The 20,349-nt window shown below is 42.8% G+C and overlaps 1 protein-coding gene across 1 annotated transcript in view; it reads right to left on the bottom strand.

The window, feature by feature from the left end:
* Window positions 1–3,980: 3,980 nt before the first annotated feature.
* The window catches only part of LOC132873317 (neuronal acetylcholine receptor subunit alpha-7), a 60,189-nt gene continuing 43,820 nt past the window's right edge, over window positions 3,981–20,349 (bottom strand). Inside the window, exons 6-10 of the mRNA XM_060908731.1 lie at window positions 19,144–19,311; window positions 16,305–16,499; window positions 7,304–7,390; window positions 6,630–6,739; window positions 3,981–4,798 (exon numbers count right to left, since the gene is read on the bottom strand). Of these exons, the coding sequence (XP_060764714.1) occupies window positions 4,226–4,798; window positions 6,630–6,739; window positions 7,304–7,390; window positions 16,305–16,499; window positions 19,144–19,311 (1,133 nt within the window). The 3' untranslated portion in view covers window positions 3,981–4,225. The remainder of the gene's footprint in view (window positions 4,799–6,629; window positions 6,740–7,303; window positions 7,391–16,304; window positions 16,500–19,143; window positions 19,312–20,349) is intronic.

Raw genomic sequence — 20,349 nt, 5'->3', positions numbered from 1 at the left:
TCTTGGACACTCGGGTGAAGAGAGGGGCTGAGCTGTCAACTGATCACCACCTGGTGGTGAGTTGGATCCGCTGGCGGAGGAGGAAGCCGGACAGACCTGGCAGGCCCAAATGTATGGTGAGGGTCTGCTGGGAACGTCTGGCCGAGCACTCTGTCGGGGAGGTCTTTAACTCCCACCTCTGGGAGAGCTTCTCCCAGCTTCCGAGGGAGGTGGGGGACATTGAGTCTGAGTGGACCATGTTCTCTGCCTCCATTGTCGATGCGGCTGTTCGGAGCTATGGTCTCAAGGTCTCCGGTGCCTGTCGCGGTGGCAATCCCCGAACCCAGTGGTGGACACCGGAAGTAAGGGATGCCGTCAAGCTGAAGAAGGAGTCCTATCGGGCCATGTTGGCCTCCGGGACTCCTGAGGCAGCTGACGGGTATCGTCAGGCCAGGCATGCCACAGCTCGGGCAGTTGCGGAGGTAAAAACTCGGAACTGGGAGGAGTTCGGTGAGGCCATGGAGGAGGACTATCGGTCGGCCTTGAAGAAATTCTGGCAAACCGTCCGGCGCCTCAGGAGGGGGAAACAGTACTCTGCCAACACTGTTTACAGTGCGGGTGGGGAGCTTTTGACCTCGACTGGGGACATTGTCAGGCAGTGGAAGGAATACTTCGAGGATCTCCTCAATCCTACCGTCACGTCTTCCATTGAGGAAGTGGAGGCTCATGACTCAGGAGTGGACTCATCCATTACCCAAGCTGAAGTCACTGAGGTGGTTAGTAAGCTCCTCAGTGGCAAGGCACCAGGGGTGGATGAGATCCGCCCTCAGTATCTCAAGTCTCTGGATGTTGTGGGGCTGTCTTGGCTGACATGCCTCTGCAACATCGCGTGGCAGTTGGGAACAGTGCCTCTGGAGTGGCAGACTGGGGTGGTGGTCCCTCTTTTTAAGAAACGGGACCGGAGAGTGTGCTCCAATTATAGGGGAATCACACTTCTCAGCCTCCCAGGGAAGGTTTACTCCAGGGTACTGGAGAGGAGAATTCGGCCAATAGTCGAACCTCGGATCCAGGAGGAACAATGCGGTTTTCGTCCTGGTTGCGGAACACTGGACCAGCTCTATACCCTTCATAGGGTGCTCGAGGGTTCATGGGAGTTTGCCCAACCAGTCGACATGTGCTTTGTGGATCTGGAGAAGGCATTCGACCATGTCCCTCATGGTATTCTGTGGGGGGTGCTTTGGGAGTATGGGGTTCGGGGCTCTTTTGCTAAGGGCTGTCCGGTCCCTGTACGAACGGAGCAGGAGTCTGGTTCGCATTGCCGGCAGTAAGTCAGACCTGTTCTCAGTGCATGTTGGACTCCGGCAGGGCTGCCCTTTGTCACCGGTTCTGTTCATAATTTTTATGGACAGAATTTCTAGGTGCAGCCAGGGGCCGGAAGGAATCCTGTTTGGGAACCACAGGATTTCATCTCTGCTTTTTGCAGATGATGTTGTCCTGTTGGCGTCTTCAAACCAGGACCTTCAGCATGCACTGGGGCGGTTTGCAGTCAAGTGTGAAGCAGCTGGGATGAGAATCAGCACCTCCAAGTCCGAGGCCATGGTTCTCGACCGGAAAAGGGTGGCTTGCCCTCTCCAGGTTGGTGGAGAAGTCCTGCCTCAAGTGGAGGAGTTTAAGTATCTCGGGATCTTGTTCACGAGTGAGGGAAGGATAGAGCGTGAGATCGACAGGCAGATCGGTGCGGCTTCCGCAGTGATGCGGTCGCTTTACTGGTCCGTTGTGGTGAAGGAGCTGAGCCAAAAGGCGAAGCTCTCAATTTACCGGTCAATCTACGTTCCGACTCTCACCTATGGTCATGAGCTTTGGGTAATGACCGAAAGAACAAGATCGCGGATACAAGCGGCCGAAATGAGTTTCCTTCGCAGGGTGGCTGGGTGCTCCCTTAGAGATAGGGTGAGAAGCACAGTCACTCGGGAGGAGCTCGGAGTAGAGCCGCTGCTCCTCCACATCGAGATGAATCAGCTGAGGTGGCTCAGGCTCAGCTGAGGTGGCTCTTTCGGATGCCTCCTGGATGCCTCCCTGGGGAGGTGTTCCAGGCATGTCCCCCCGGGAGGAGGCCCCGGGGAAGACCCAGGACATGCTGGAGGGACTGTCTCTCAGCTGGCCTGGGAACGCCTCGGTGTTCTTCCCGAGGAGCTGGCCGAGGTGTCTGGGGAAAGGGAAGTTTGGGCTTCCATGCTCAGACTGCTGCCTCCGCAACCCTGCCCCGGATAAGCGGAAGATGACGAGTTCTAGATTGTAACCAAGATGTCTTGTCAAGTAAAATGATCTGTCCATGCAGCAAGAGAATTTCACTAGTAGTAAGGAATTTTCTCCTCAAAGTCAGTTTTTTGCAGTGTACCTCACCAACAGACAACAGTTTGTCACACTGGGTCTACATAAGTCCTCCATGTCCCCTAGTACTTGTGGTGTCCCCCAGGGGTCTGTTCTTGGGCCCCTCCTTTTCCTTATATACATCCTGCCCCTTGGCCAAATTATTCGTAACCATGGTCTTAACTTCCATTGCTACGCTGATGACATTCAATTATATCTCACTACATCCTCCCCCGCTGACCCCCCTCCAAGTTCCCTCAATGACTGTCTATCAGACCTAAAGTTGTGGATGCAGAATAATTTTCTAAAACTTAACACAGATAAAACAGAAATCATGCTTATCGGCCCCAAATCTTCATTGTCCAAATCCTCCAGTTTCAGTCTGAACATCAACAGTACATTTAAATCTTCACCTGTTGTTAGAAATCTTGGAATATTGCCTGACCCCTCACTCAGCTTTGATTCCCACATTAAATTCCTCACCAAAACTCCTTTCTTCCAGCTCTGGAACATTGCCTGCCTTCGCCCCTTTCTTTCCACTAGTGATGCTCAAACTTTGGTCCACTCCTTCATTATGTCCTGCTTAGATTATTGTAACTCCCTTCTCATTGGCCTCCCTACTAAATCCCTTCAAAGATTACAATACATTCAGAACTCTGCAGTGAGACTCATCACCCATACCAAACCATCTGCTCATATCACCCCCATTCTTTCTCAGCTTCACTGGCTATCTGTTCTGTCCAGAATTAAATATAAAATCATACTACTCACCTTCAAAGCTCTCCATAACCTTGCTCCTTCTTACATCTGTGATCTCCTGAACCCTTATACTCCATCCTACTCTCTCAGATCCTCTAGCTATAATCTCCTTGCCGTTCCTCGCACTAGACTCTCTACCCTGGGTGGCAGGTCCTTCAGTTCCATGGCCCCCAAGCTCTGGAATTCCCTTCCTCAACCCCTCCATGACTCCTCTTCCCTTCCTTTCTTCAAATCTCATCTCAAAACCTTTCTGTTTCATGAACATTTCTCCACCAGTGCATAAACTCACCACTCTTTAGCAACTCCTTTGTTTTTTTTTGTGCTGTTTTCTTTGACCTATGTAAAGTGACCTTGAGTTTGAGAAAGGCGCTATATAAAGGCGGCACGGTGGTGTAGTGGTTAGCGCTGTCGCCTCACAACAAGAAGGTCCGGGTTCGAGCCCCGTGGCCGGCGAGGGCCTTTCTGTGCGGAGTTTGCATATTCTCCCCGTGTCCGCGTGGGTTTCCTCCGGGACCTTGAGTTTGAGAAAGGCGCTATATAAATGTAACTTATTATTACTATTATTATTATTTATTATCTGTAGTGTGTGATTACTCTGTGTTTGCACATTAATCTCTGAATTTGTACAGTTTTGTAATCTGTAATTTCTCTCATGTCCATCTCAGGCTAATTATTACAGTGCAGTGGTCATCGTCTTCAATTTGTGCTATACAGTAATTAATTTATTCATCTTCAGGAACTGCTTTATTGTTGTCAGGTTTGTGATGGATATGGAGCCCATCCCAGAAACCCTGGGTGTGAGGCAGGAATACACTCTGGATGGGATGCAAATACATTACAGGGCTGCTATACAGTCACATCCAACGGTCCTCGGACATTTGCAGCATGTGGTACATATGCACAGATGTGGTACTAGAGATTATTTTGAAAAATACTGCATTTGAACCTGCATGTTTTTCACCTGTATGTATAAACCCACTAGTCACAAAAAAAACACTTTCACTGACTGCTCCTGTTAGTATTGTGTTAGTAACGGTGTTTTACAAAACCGTAGTAGTGCGTGTATAAGAAAAACTCAAAATAAGTCTGAGTGTATGAGTGTATATGGCTCTTTCTACTAACTGAAGTCTTTCGAGATCGCCTCCACAAAGTTAGGAGCGGACATAAGAATGCCAAAAGTGCAGAGTATTGTGAAGAACGAGAACGCCATTAGACACATACGATCGATAACTGCTGCTGCGAACTTCCACTCACTGCGCATGCTTTCATCTTCATCTCGGTTTTGAAATCTCCTTGTGATATACCTCACTTCCTCTAAAATCTTTGCTAAATCAGTCACTCCATGCCCTTCTACAATACCTCTGGTGTGCCCGTCTCTGACCCTGGCTCCTAATGGTGCCAATGTGGCCCCTGACAGCAATACCTCCTCTTCATTGGCTTGTGTAAAGCGACCACAAATCAGTCCCGACTCAGCTGAGCTGGAGCAGCGAACTTCGTCTGTGCCCCCGAAATCGACGTAGTGTGTGTTGGTGTTCGAGGTCTTCATTGTCCTCTGGTCAACACACAGCTCAACACTGGACACACTGCCTCTGTGAAGAGGTTTGTTGTGGCAGGCTGAGCGGACCTGATGCTTACCTGGGTGTTGCATACGCAGGAACCAGGCACACCAGTTTAGCAGCACCACACGCATCTACACACAACAGCAAGATAACACAGGGACTGAATCAGGCAGGACATGAGGCATGACAAACACTAATTTAGTGAACAAATAATGTGCTCTAAATTGTCTCAAATTTTAAGATAATAAAAACTAATGTAGGTCAACGATGCTGTATGAACAGTTTAAATGTGCAGTTGAGGAATTGTGGTGGTATGTTAAATTCAATAAAAAGCCTAAGAATAGCTGAACCAAAAATTTGGTTTGGGGCTAAAACAATAACATTTGCAGCTTCACAAAAGCCACATTGTGACTATCTGAATCAATCTAAGGTACTGTATATGAATATAAATATGAAATATAAATCAGTACTTGGCAATTCTAAATCAGTACAGGGTAACACTGAATCAATACAACTAATGAATTAGTAAAAGGTTAAGTGTGATTCAGTACAAGCTAACTCTGAATCAGAACAAGGTAACCCTGAATCAGCAGGGGAGAGCAGGGAGACTTGGGACAAGTTTTCAGCTTTCGTAGATTGTGTGAAATTCTTTGCAGGTCATGTCACATTCATATTGCATGAGAGAGCATTTACTATACCCTCTTACCACAGCATTAGTTTCTCAGCTTGTCACATATACTGATCTTCAGGCTTCACTTTTTCTATCATTATTTTTTGCAGGGAGACATGGAACAAAAATAAAATACCTAGGTCTACATGTTCAATTTTTATTTATTATCAAAACTTGTAACATAACTGTATGAACACACAATGCTGGTACAGCGATAGAAAAATGTCAGTTTACCAAAACCTGACTCGACAAAACAGTTCTATTCTCAAGAAGGAATGAAATCAGTTTAATCCTCATGCAGGTACATGCCCACACTTTTAACATACATTTTAAACAATTTTATATTTGTAAACCACAAGAAAACACCTGGGCGGCACGGTGGTGTAGTGGTTAGCGCTGTCGCCTCACAGCAAGAAGGTCCTGGGTTCGAGCCCCGGGGCCGGCGAGGGCCTTTCTGTGCGGAGTTTGCATGTTCTCCCCGTGTCCGCATGGGTTTCCTCCGGGTGCTCCGGTTTCCCCCACAGTCCAAAGATATGCAGGTTAGGTTAACTGGTGACTCTAAATTGAGCGTAGGTGTGAATGTGAGTGTGAATGGTTGTCTGTGTCTATGTGTCGGCCCTGTGATGACCTGGCGACTTGTCCAGGGTGTACCCCGCCTTTCGCCCGTAGTCAGCTGGGATAGGCTCCAGCTTGCCTGCGACCCTGTAGAAGGATAAAGCGGCTAGAGATAATGAGATGAGATGAGAAGAAAACACCTGGAACATGATGAACTGTCCCAACTCTCCCCATCTGGACATTTTGAAAAAAAAAATCTTTAAATGTTTTCCCCCAGAATTTAAGTTGAATTAATAATACTATAGATATGGTAACTCTAGGCTACATACTTTACTTCTTAACAAATCCCGAATTCACTAGCAAACATTACACCAGAGAATGGAGGTGGACTGCAAAGTAGAAAATACAAGTTTTGGTTTACAAAAATTTTGAGTTGCACAGACCTTACTGAAGTGTCCAGCTTTATGGCTCCAAAGGAAGTCGGTTACTCTCAGGGACATCTAACTTCTGATGCCATCTAAAACCTGATTGGTTGAAAGTAATTTATGGGATTAAAACTGTCCCAAGTCTCCTTGTTCTCTCCTACAAGGGAACTGTGATTCAGTCCAAAGTAACTCCGAACCAGTATAAGTTGTTTGAGGAGGGGTAACCAATTCACCTAGCACAAAATCACCTTTATACTCAGAGTACTTTTAGTGAGTAAGTGAGCAAGCGGGGGGGGAATGAAAAATACTTACCCACTTTGGCATCTTGCCACCCTCTGGATCATGGTAATGATACTGTAACACAGGCACTGTAGCAATGACTGACAGCCCAACAATCACCATAGTGGTGACAAAATACTGAGCTAGAATACATGGACGGACACACACACACACACACACACACACACACACACACACACACACACACACACACACGATTCAAGGACCCCTAAAATAATACAAATACAGAATGAAAGAATAAAATTCATAAGAATGAAGCATTTCTAAAGTCAGGACTTCACCCTGGATGGTGAATTCTTTTAAGGAATTTCCAGGAACTTCAATCTTACTGTACTGTGTATATCTTACTGACTATTTTAAACTTGTCACTGAAATAAATGTCAATTAAATAATCAGTGTGTTCTTCGGTAAAAACCTGAACTTGAAAAGTAAACAGATTTTTGTCTCCCAAAAAGTCTCATGAAAAAGTAATGAATACAGGTCCTTCTCAGAGTGACTGAATGTGAATCTCTTTAGAAGAGGTCCACAGAGGCTGACTTTCAGTGCTTCAAATGACAAATGAGGGCACTGGGAATCACGCTTCTCAACAGAAGAGGATGAAAAGCTGTCTTAGCCGCTTTCGCGGTCACTTACATTTTCACACTTCCAAATGTTTAATTGAGCATCTATTGGACTATTTTACTTACCAATCAAAGGCACTGAATCTGACGTTGCTGGCATGATTTCAGCCACCAGAAGCATGAAGACAGTCAGTGACAACAATACAGTGATTCCTAAAAGAGATAAGATATTTAAAAAAAAATACATACATACATACATACATACATACATACATACATACATGTATGTGCGCATGTGTTTATATAATTAACTTTTGACAAGCATTTGAATGGGGAAACGTAAATCCTGAATGTTAATGGTAGATAAGATAAATCTGATCCGTCCAAAAATCTCATCTCATCTCATTATCTCTAGCCGCTTTATCCTGTTCTACAGGGTCGCAGGCAAGCTGGAGCCTATCCCAGCTGACTACGGGCGAAAGGCGGGGTACACCCTGGACAAGTCGCCAGGTCATCACAGGGCTGACACATAGACACAGACAACCATTCACACTCACATTCACACCTACGGTCAATTTAGAGTCACCAGTTAACCTAACCTGCATGTCTTTGGACTGTGGGGGAAACCGGAGCACCCGGAGGAAACCCACGCGGACACGGGGAGAACATGCAAACTCCGCACAGAAAGGCCCTCGCCGGCCACGGGGCTCGAACCCGGACCTTCTTGCTGTGGGGCGACAGCGCTAACCACTACACCACCGTGACGCCCCCGTCCAAAAATATGAACATAAAATACATAAATGTGTTTTCGTTTCAAACAGAATCTCATATGACAAAAACAGCATCATAGCAAGCAGGTCTACGATAAGAACCTGTTGTGAATTTGTAGTAAATAAGGACTCAGAGGGCCAGTCAAACTTTTGGACACACCGATTTCTAATTCAATGGTTTTCTTTACTTTTAGACGTGAAGTGTCTTTTAATTAATAAAGTAATAATGGATGTCGTTTCTCTTTACTTAGTTGAGCGGTTCTTGACATAATATGGATTGCTACAGTTTTGGAATAGGGCTATTGACTGTATTATTATTATTATTATTATTATTATTTACTGTTTGGTCTCAAACACAATAATAATGCAATAAATTGCACTAATTAACTTTTGACGAGGCACAGCTGATAACTGAAAAGCATTCCAGGTGACTACCTCATGAAGCTGGTTAAGATAATGCCTATAGTGTGTAAAACGTCATCAAGGGAAACGCTGGCTACTTTGAAGAATCTAAAATATGAATGTTTTTTTACACTTTTTTTGTTTAGCACATAATTCCATATATGTTCCTTACGTTAACCTATGAATGAGTAGGTGTGTCCAACTTTTTGACCGGTACTGTGTAAATAAAAAAATAAATATTACACACACACACACACACACACCCCAGCCACGTTATCAGGAACACTCATACACCGGGTGTTTTATACAGTTATCTAATCAGCCAATCCCTTGACAGCAGCACAATGCATAAATTCATGCAGATACAAATCAAGAGCTTTAGTTAATGTTCACTTAAAACATCAGAACAGGAAAAATTGTGATCTCTGTGACTTTCACTGTGGCATGGGTGTTGGTGCCAAATGGACTGGTTTGAGTATTTCAGAAACTGCTGATCTCCTGGGGTTTTCACACACAACAGTCTCTACAGTTTACACAGAATGGTGCGATAAACCAAAAAACATTGAGTGAGCAACAGTTCTGTGGGTGGAAACAAACGCCTTGTTGATAAGAGAGGTCAGAGGAAAATGGCCAGATTGGTTCGAGCTGCCAGGAAGGATATAGTAAGTCATATAATTACTGTTTACAACCATGGCGAGCAGAAAAGCATCTCAGCATGCAAGAGCAGAAGACCACACTGGGTTCCACTCCTGCAGCCAAGAACAGGAATCTTAGAATCAAGAACAAGTTCCTATTAAAGTAGCCATGAACGTATATATAAAGCAATTTCAAAATTTCAATTCTGACATTTCCAGAGTGTCAGACTGACACCTCACATGTTTAACCCAACAGAGTGCAAAGGCTGAACTTCAGCTCTTTTGGAGATGCTTGAAAATATCTTTAATGAACTCTGTGGATCAATAAACCTCTAGAAGTCCAAGTGATAAAACTGATGGAGTGATTTCAGCTCATTAACAAGATAATCTAGAGCAAGTCAGCAAGGTCAAAGACACAAATACTCTCCTTCTCAACAAGCATTTTCTTTTTGTTGCTTAGATTTGTGTTTCCATTTGTATTCAGAGCATAACCATTTTAAGCTGTAACTCTTTGAGCCAGCACAAAACATTCATATCCTTATACAGAAATCTTGTGCTCTTCTCCCCAGCGTATACACCCTATTCTTAGTAAAGTACACGGTGTTTTCCCTCTCTGCACAGATACATCACAGACTATGCACTCTCTCGTGAAATACTTCCTGGCTGCTGCTTCATGAGCTGAATTTCTCTCCCCCCTCCTCTTTGCCCTGGCCACATCTGTACCGATTAAATTCCCAATCACTCGAACACACAGCATTTACATATGACGCAGTTCAGCCAGCGTTAACACAATTACAGCATAAAATGAAAGTTCACTTATCAAAAGTTGCAATATTGGAAGGTGAGAACACTGCATTGCATGTCATCTTACACACCTGCTTTAACTCAGCTAATAACCACTGCCTTCATGGGCTGAATTTTAGGTGTTGGGAAAAGCAAATCTGGACTGCAGCCTGGCAGCCCTGCCTTAAAAATGCTTTAAAATAGCAATATCATGATGTACAATTCAGTACAAAGTCAAATTATATATATACACTGAGTCGGGCGGTGGGGGTATGTGGCAGTGGGGGCGTGGTCAAGCGTCGGTCTGTGACTGGAGGGTGGAGTCAGGGAAGGTAAGTGGCAGAATCACTGCACCTGATGTTAATTAATGTGTTTGTGTGTCTTCCCCAGTGACCGCGCCCTATTTAAGGAGAGAGAGCGAGAGCAGAGGGAGCTCTCTCCCCAACCAGACGACTGATGTGTGTGCGTCTGTCTGAGTGTCTGGGAGAGTGTAACGCTGAAAAGTGTCACAATAAAAAGAGTTTTGTGAGCTCAGTTCTGGCCTGCCGTCCTTCTGTGCTCCACCCACCCATACGAACTGTCACAATTATATACACAGTACAAATATACACACACACACACACACACACACACACACACATATATATATATATATATATATATATATATATATATATATATATATATATATATATATATATATATATATAGACACACATACACAATCAGGGGCGCTTTATCAATACCCGTGGCCCAGGCCCCTCATAGGCTACCTGTCAACCCTACCCTTACCGTTGGCCAGGAAAACACTCTTATTTTATTTGCAATACGTGTCAAGCATTTACAGTGTAAGCGCGTAATTAGCCTAGAAGCCTACGATAGGTTACGTTTGGCTCAGCGTAGCTGCGCAAGGCCCACGCTCACATCGCTCAACACATCCGACCACAGAGGGAGAGAAGAACGCGCGCATTATCATTACAGAGCCGGTTCTGATTATTACCACGGACAGGACAGTGATACTGCGTAACTTTCACGCAGGGGCATGGCCAGAGATAACCACACAAGCGCGCGTGCGCTAATGTAGACCTATGTGTTGTAAACATAAAACACACACACCTACAGACAAGTCCTTTTAAAAAATAAAATACATAAAAATAGCTCAGCGGCATGAAAACAAATATTCACTGCAAGACAAGGTGCCCTAGAATCGCCATCAGTTTTTAATATCTATATGGACTTTGTTGTCAGGATTGCACAGCATGAGATATCAAAACTGTACCCAGATACAGGCTTCAAGTTCAGATATTGCATTCCAAATGAGGTATCCACAAGAGAAATGCGTACGAAAGCACGAGCATCAGGAGAGGGTTGCATAACGGAAATTCTATACGCAGATGATCAGGCCATACTCGCTGGATCCATCGAGGAGCTTCAGAATATTCTTCTGTTGTATGATAAGACCTACACCCGCTTTGGTTTACAAATATCATATGTCAAAACAGAAACAATGGCTTTTAACGTCAACGAGGATATCAAATGTAAACCAAGTATCATTTCCCTTGGCGGCACTAATATTAAAAACGTCCGCACCTTTAAATATCTTGGTTATAATGTCAGCAGCTGTGATGAATCCTCACACTTCCTGCATGCTAGGATAAGTGCTGCATTCATGAAATGGAATGAACTGAAACACGTTCTAACCGACCACCGAATACTACTAAAAACCCGTATAAAGTTCCTAGTGGCATGCGTTCGATCTCGTCTCCTGTACAGCACACAGGCATGGCAACTATCATCCAGTGAAATTCACAAAATTGAGGTAGTGTGGCACGGCTTCCTAAGGAAAATGATTAAAGGTGGATATAAACGAAAGAATGCCCCTGACCAAAAGAACACTACAAATGAAGATATAGACTGGAGCTACAAGATGTCCAATGCTGACCTCCGGAAACTGACAGGAACCCAGGATATAAAACTATCCTGCTACGTACAACAACTAAAATATATTGCTCACGTTTGCCGGATGGGCAATAACCAAGTGCAAAAGCAGCTCCTGTTTGACAAAAATGGTTACAAATGGACGAAATGGGAAAATCTGCTGGGCATAGACACCCAACAGATAAGACGTATGATGATGGACAAATCAAACTTTGAGCAACTGCTGCAACTGCTACAGCAGAAGCACCCCTAGAGAGTTTAACTTTTGACAGGGGAACATGATGATGATGATGAAGGTACTTGGCTTGGTGGCCACATGAAACTTAAACACCATGGACAGCGGCCAAACTCATAACTCTACAGACCGAAATACACGAAACCAAGTCCTACTAGGGTCTATTTTACCGATCTATGTTCAAGCATCATGCAAGTCTTCCTTCTCCTTGAATAAGACCGTGCATTCATCTGCCTTTTTGACATGACTGCATCGAAATACCACTTGCAACAATATTTCACGCACTCCATCAAGAAAAAAGTTAAACATGATGAACACGGGCATACTGTTTTGAGCATACGATTTTTTAAAAAGAAACTAGCTACATCAAAGTCCTTCAATAAACCCATCCTTTAGCGCAAATTAGCTTAACCTAGTTCAAAGCATGATGCTAGCAGTAGCTGCATAAGGCAAAATCATGTGGGCCTTTCATCAACAACAAGCCACGGCGTGCAAACATTAATAATCAAGTGTCCTTACCTTAAAACGTTGTCTTGACCACAGAACTTATCAAGTATTTCACTTAAATCCACACGGGTTAACAACACACCCAACACAGCTAGTGAGAAATGTGGATATGCGCTAGCTTTGTATTGCTATTCCCCTCAGTATGCTTACTCTGTCTGCTGCCCGAACTGTGAACATTATAGGCTACAATCTTTTCATCAATTTCTTCAGTAGATGCCGTTTTAGACATTTTATTATCCCCATCGAAATATGCTATTATACTAACAGGATTATAATTCAAATCACACGACACGTATTCAAATCACAACTGATTTATTTTACTGTTGGACAGATCATAGCATATCTAGCCTAGCTGCACATAGCCTAGCTGCTGGTAGGCTGATAACTGATAAGTAGCTGATATTCTGAACAGATTGGTGATCCTTACCTTAAAAAAGTCTGTGACTTTAGGCAATGATTCTATCATTACCTGCATCTCTCTCTTTTTTTCCTTTTATGCGCCCCGCTAACATGTGAACGCTTCATCTTTCAAAGCCTCTAAATTTGTGTCTCAGTAGTCTGCAGTCTTTGGCGCGCTTTCGTGTGTGACGTTACATTTTGTTCCATTTTATTCTGGTACAGTTGTGGGTGTTCGTTTCGCGAACCACATCCACCATGTCTCTTACAGCAGGCTACTGTGCGCTCATTTATTTCTAACCTTATTTCTATCCGTACATTAATGTAGGCCCACGATTCCGACAGTTTATTATTTTATTAATATTACAAGGCCCCTGATTGGCTGTGGCCCAGGGGCTTGAGCCCCCCGAAGGCCCCCCCCCCCCTTAAAGCACCGGTGTACACAATATGTACGGTATGTACACACATTTCAAGGTCTGGCACTCCAGCAGCTGTGGAATTTGAACACAGATGAAATGATATTAAAAATGTAATTTATGAAGGCTAACACTCATTACTCTGGTTTAAAAGAAGCTTGTCAAAAGCCCTCAAACTTATTTTCAGAGGTCAAACTTATTTGCCATTTTCCAAACTACCTGATTTCTAATTTGTCTGATCAAACATCACACAGTCTGTCGCAACAACTTATGACTCAGTCTTATGATTATCATCATCACAGGCATTTTTCCATCTGTAAGTTCAAGCTGTTTTACTTTTTAAGAAAAAAAAAAGAAATTTAGGTAACATAGTCACTGAATTATGAAGCAAAATTAAATTTGGACTGATTTTTCAGTCACTTTTGCATAACTACATGCACTCTGAGCTGCTGGTTTAATAGTTACAACCTCTAGCTTCACATAAATTATATATATTCAAAGTTACACTTTACATAACTGCTTGCGTGTCTGGTTTACAACACACACCACATTTATAGCCCCAGTAAGCGTTCAGCTGAGTGTTAGAACAAGCAAAACAGTGACTTTGGACGTGTCATAATATTCAGTGCTACGTGTGCCAGTTCTAGCAGCAGCCACCAACTGACTGTCATTTTGGGAATTTGATATACAATTATTCCAAGGGTACGATGGCACAGCGGTGCAGTGGTTAGCACAGCAAGAAGGTTCTAGGTTCAAAAACTCACAGCCGAATGGGGCCTTTCTTTGTGGAGTTTGCATGTGCCTGTGTAGGTTTCCTCCAGGTGCTCCAGTTTCCTTCCACAGCTCAAAGACATGTGGATTAGGTCAGCTGGCTCATCTCCATTGCCCAATTGTGTGAATGTGAGTGTGAATGGCTGTGTTTCTCTCTGTGTTAGCCCTGTAACAGACTGGTGACCTGTTCAGGGTGTACCCCAATTTTTGCCCAAAGTCAGCTGGGATTGGCCCCATCTAACTCGTGATGTGCAGTGGATAAGCGGTACAGACAATGAATGATGAATGAATGCATCAAGGGCTTACCAAAAACAGTGCAAACCCCCCCGCAAACTCCTAGTGATCACCAATCCAGTGGGTCAAAAGAACTTGAGTCACAGGGGTTGAGGAACAACTTTACATACGAGTTAACATCTGGATGCAAAATGTCTCAGAATGCAGTACTTATCAGACTTTATCTGGAATGGACTAGAGCTGGGACTAGAGCTGAAGACCATGTTAGGTGTTCATAACAATTGGTAATACCACCAGAACTGGTCAGCACATCCCAGATTCTCAATGGGGTTAAGGTCAGGACTGTGTGGTGGCCAATTCATGTGTGAAAATGATTACTCATGCTTCCTAAACCACTCTTCCACAATCTGGGCCCTAATTTTATGCCTGTGCCATCAGAGAAGAAAAAAAAATCAATTGCTGTGATAACCTGGTCATTCAATTCATTCAGATGGTCAGCTGACTTCATTATATTGCCCCATAATGTTGCTGAGCCTCAACCTGACTAACTGAAGCAACCACAGATCATAACACTGTCTCCAGAGGCTTGTACAGTGGCCACTATGCATGATGGATGCATCGCTTCATGTGCTTCTCTTCTGACCCTGAAACACCCATCACTCAGGAATAGAATAAATCTGGACTTATCAAATCACATAACCTTTTTCCCTTGCTCCAGAGTGCAATCTTTCTGCTCCCTAGCAAACTGGAGCCTTTTCTCCAGATTAGTCTCACTAATCAATTGCCACACAGCTGTTTATAGTCCCAATCCTGTGAGTTCTCATCACATTGTGTGTGCGTGGAAATGTTCTTAGTTTCACTATTAAACATAGCCATGAGTTTTACTGTTAATTAATTTATTTTTTACGATTCGACTTCACCAAGCATTTAAGTGATCTCTGATCATGGTCAGTCAGGATTGTTTTCCAACCACATTTTTTCCATGGAGTTGAAGGTTCACCACTATCCTTCCAGGTTTTACTAATGCGTTGGACAGTTCTTAACCCAATTCCAGTAATTTCAGTAATCTCCTTAGTTGTTTTCTTTGCTTGATGCAGGCCAATAATTTGACCCTCCTAGAACACAGTAACATCTTTTCCATGACCATGGAAGACATCTTCTGGTACGTTTGTTTAAGAAATGAGAAGCTACTCACTGCATCAGTGAGAGTTAAACGAATTGCTGCCAGCTGAAACACATTAATCACTGCAGTAATTATCCAATCAAAGGCTCTTACGTATTTGCTTATTTAAATCTAAATGGTGACTTTTTTTGGGCCGGGCAATGTATTCTATTTCTGCTCTTGAAGTCTTCTTCAAATGCTAGATTGTTATACCTTCACCCCTACCCTGTGGAGGCTGTTGGTGAAGTCACTGTTGTTTTTGGGTTTTTCTTCACAGCCTTCACAATATTAAGTTCATCAATGGCTGTTATTTTCCTTGGACGACCTGTTTGATGTCTGGTTGCGAGTACACCAGTGGTTTCTTTCTTTTTAAGGACATTCTAAATTGTTGTATTGCCTCTGATCAATTCTTTTATCTGCTTCAAAATGGCTTGCTTCCCCCCCCATAAACAGCTCTCTGGTCTTCATATTGATTTATCCTTTTTTTTTTTTAATAACAAATACAGTCTACACAGGTGAAACCCAGGGCTCAACACAAGAACACACATTCCCAGCTATTACTTGTTTAAACAATCAAACCATGCACACCTACGTAGGTAACAAGAAATACTGGTCAGTCACTTGTTCCAATATTTTTGTTCACATGAATAACGGGTGGGTTTAACAAAAAGTTTAAAGTTGTTTAACACATCTAGAAGTAAATATCAGGAACTGAAAGCGAAAATTCTGATCTATTGTCTCATTCATCTTTTGATATTGAATAGAATGGACCTTGCCATTCCAATACTTTCAGACGGGACTGGATATAAAACAAATTTCTATACATAGTCATGCGTTTTGAAAAATTTCTATACATAGTATGTATGTGTGCATTTTACCCAAAGAGATCTTTTCCCCGGAGTCAGCAGGCAACAGGAACACTAGTAGTGCGAGGATAGAGATGAGCACACAGGGGATGAGCAGGTTCAGGACATAGTAGAGTGTTCTCCTCCTCATCACCAGTGTAAAGGTAATGTCGGGGTACGGCTCTTTACAGCAGTCATAGAACTTTTCGTTCCTCCGTCCAGGAACCTCTAAGATAAGTTAGGACTCTTAGCAAAATAGCACAATTACTATGCCTGCCACATACTAACATAGTAGGTATGTCATTTTGAAGATGTAACATAATGAAGAAAGGGCAGACACATTAGAAATCAATTAATTGCCCACTTACACTGACCAACTCAATGGAAAATAAGGTTCGAGCCCCCACAGTTACTTACAGTGGTGCTTGAAAGTTTGTGAACCCTTTAGAATTTTCTATATTTCTGCATAAATATGACCTAAAACAACATCAGGTTTTCACACAAGGCCTAAAAGTAGATAAAGAGAACCCAGTTAAACAAATGAGACAAAAATATTGGTCATTTATTTATTGAGGAAAATGATCCAATATTACATATCTGTAAGTGGCAAAAGTATGTGAACCTTTGCTTTCAGTATCTGCTGTGACCCCCTTGTGCAGCAGTAACTGCAACTAAACGTCTCCGGTAACTGTTGATCAGTCCTGCACACCGGCTTGGAGGAATTTTAGCCCATTCCTCTGTACAGAACAGCTTCAACTCTGGGATGTTGGTGGGCTTCTTCACATGAACTGCTCGCTTCAGGTCCTTCCACAACATTTTGATTGGATTAAGGTCAGGACTTTGACTTGGCCATTCCAAAACATTAACTTTATTCTTCTTTAACCATTCTTTGGTAGAACAGCTTGTGTGCTTAGGGTCGTTGTCTTGCTGCATGACCCACCTTCTCAGTTCATGGACAGATGTCCTGACATTTTCCTTTAGAATTCGCTGGTATTATTCAGAATTCATTGTTCCATCAATGATGGCAAGGCGTCCTGGCCCAGATGCAGCAAAACAGGCCAAAACCATGATACTACCACCACCATGTTTCACAGATGGGATAAGGTTCTTGTGCTGGAATGCAGTGTTTTCCTTTCTCCAAACATAATGCTTCTCATTGAAACCAAAAAGTTCTATTTGGGTCTCATCCATCCACAAAACATTTTTCCAGTAGCCTTCTGGCTTGTCCACATGATCTTTAGCAAACTGCAGATGAGAAGCAATGTTCTTTTTGGAGAGCAGTAGCTTTCTCCTTGCAACCCTGCCATGCACACCATTGTTGTTCAGTGTTCTCCTGATGGTGGATTCATGAACATTAGCCAATGTGAGAGAGGCCTTCAGTTGCTTAGAAGTTATCTTGGGGTCCTTTGTGACCTCGCTGACTACTACGCGCCTTGCTCTTAGAGTGAACTTTGTTGGTCGACCACTCCTGGGGAGGGTAACAATGGTCTTGAATTTCCTCCATTTGTACACAATCTGTCTGACTGTGGATTGGTGGAGTCCAAACTCTTTAGAGATGGTTTTGTAACCTTTTCCAGCCTGATGAGCATCAACAATGCTTTTTCTGAGGTCCTCAGAAATCTCCTTTGTTCGTGCCATGATACACTTCCACAAACAGGTGTTGTGAAGATCAGACTTTGATAGATCCCTGTTCTTGAAATAAAACAGGGTGTCCACTCACACCTGATTGTCATCCCACTGATTGAAAACACCTGACTCTAATTTCACCTTCAAATTAAATGTTAATCCTAGAGGTTCACATACTTTTGCCACTCACAGATATGTAATATTGGATCATTTTCCTCAATAAATAAATGAGCAAGTATAATATTTTTGTCTCATTTGTTTAACCGGGTTCTCTTTATCTACTTTTAGGACTTGTGTGAAAATCTGACGATGTTTTAGGTCATATTTATGCAGAAATATTGAAGATTCTAAAGGGTTCACAAACTTTCAAGCGCCACTGTATACTCTCAGCAAAACTCATCAAAGCACCACTTGAACCAACACAAAAACAATATAAAAGAGGAATTATCCAGTTTCCTTCAGTGGATGCTTGTCTCTTGATATGATTTCCAATTATAGGGGTGTTCTCAGGCCCATTGACTCAGGGCACTTGTTCTTGCTTCCTCCCTCATATGCTCCTTGATTTCCCTGAAGAAATAGGGGTACTTTATCTCTTAACTGACCATGAGGCAGATTTCCAATCCTCATTACCCTGCCATTAGCTTTCTCCAAATCTCCTAACTGTGGTCATGACCACAAGAAAGTGAAAAAATTAATTTATAAAATCAGTGGTTAAGAATAGCTTGCCTTTGATTTTTCTTGAACAATAAGTACTACTTATTGTAAGGGATGGATTTTAGTGATCATGGTACAAATAAAAGTGACAAGATTTTTTTTCCCTTTTGGCAACTGTTGCACAAATGATGATTTGCAAATAATGCTGCCAAATTCAAATGACTAAAGAACCTATTCTTCTCCAGGTCCACTGATAGTTCTGTCTGCTAGTAAGAATGTTTCATTATTTTCAAATCACTCTCCAGAGACAGCATCCACAGCTGATGATTGCTGTTATCATCACAAGACATTCCGCATGCTTATTTCCAAACAGTGCACAATTTTTTTTTTTATCTCTGATCTTCAGAGAGAGAAGAAAATGTATTGGCTGCCTCAGGGAATTTTCCCTTAATTACATGTTTGGAAAATGATTGGTTAGGGGACCAGCTCCTCGGGTACTAATTCTAGCTTTGGCCAGGTTTCCCCTCATAAAAAGCATTTTCTAGGGATCCTAACAGTCCTTTATATACTTTATCAGTCTGTTTCTACCTACCCACTAGATCCCACTCTCCATTGGCGATGTAACCTGTGATATCGGCTTCCAGCATCTGCAGATCCAGAGACCAGCCTCCATATGTCCAAGATCCAAACTTCAGAGCACACCGTTGAACATCAAAGGGGAACCAGCGCACATCAATGTAGCAGGTGCTCTTAAAAATTCCTGGAATTAAAAAAAAAAAAAAAAAAAGGCAGCTTAACAAATTTACATATTGCAAAGAACAAACTGGCTATTTGGAGGATAGTACAACACGACCAAAATAAGGAAAACAAGTGTTGCCAGGCAAAACAAACCTCGCCCGGCCTTTCCGGTGACCTTGACCTTAACCTGATTACTCCCTAAATTTAATCAGGTAATCTACGGACCATTGCCCACCTACCCTGAAAATTTTAAGTCAATTGGTGCAACCGTCTAGACGCTAGATTGTTAACAGACAGACAGACACACAAACAAACCGCACTGATTACAAAACCTCTCCCTGCTTACTCTGTTGCGGGAGAGGTAATAAATACAGGATAAAAGGAGTTAGAAACCGATATAATGTCCTTCAGAATGATTGGCACCCTTCATGACCAAAATTAATTACATACAATAATTTCATTTTCCACACAAACTATGTATTAATGAATATTTTTCAGACAGTTAAACTATCATCTAAAACCATGGTAATTTGCCAGCAATTAGATCCATGAACATGCTGCCTACCATGCACACTGAGAAGGATGGCAATGAAGGGGAGGGAACACAAATCGCAAGTTTTGTTTGTTTGTCAAGTCAAATTTGAATGTTACATCAACACCGGAATCAGCGTCAAACTCCATGGCCTACAATTATGGCGGTCAAGAACTACAACATCCAACTGTCTCACTCAATCAACACCTTTAGAAGACAAATGCTTATGAATCTAATTTATTCCCAGACACCAAACAGCTGCACAGTGTTGTGGGCTTCTCATTTCCTTATTCTCTGAGCCATTCGTGCTCTTCTACAGTGCTTTCCCAAAACCATAACAGTTTCCAAACTCTCTGGGCATTCCACATCTACAGACTGTAGTGTTCTTAGACAGGAATTAGGAGAGATAAGATGAGCTGTATCCCAAATTGGTACTATACTCCCTATTCCCTCTAAGTGCATTATGGTACGTATTCTCTATCCTTTAGTACTTTATTTTGGGCAGTAAACTGTTACAGTGTATTGTGG

This window comes from Neoarius graeffei, chromosome 2, assembly GCF_027579695.1.
Source record: "Neoarius graeffei isolate fNeoGra1 chromosome 2, fNeoGra1.pri, whole genome shotgun sequence".
Lineage (NCBI taxonomy): Eukaryota > Metazoa > Chordata > Actinopteri > Siluriformes > Ariidae > Neoarius > Neoarius graeffei.
Note: the sequence above shows the minus strand (reverse complement) of the source record. Positions and strands in the feature narration are given on the sequence as shown.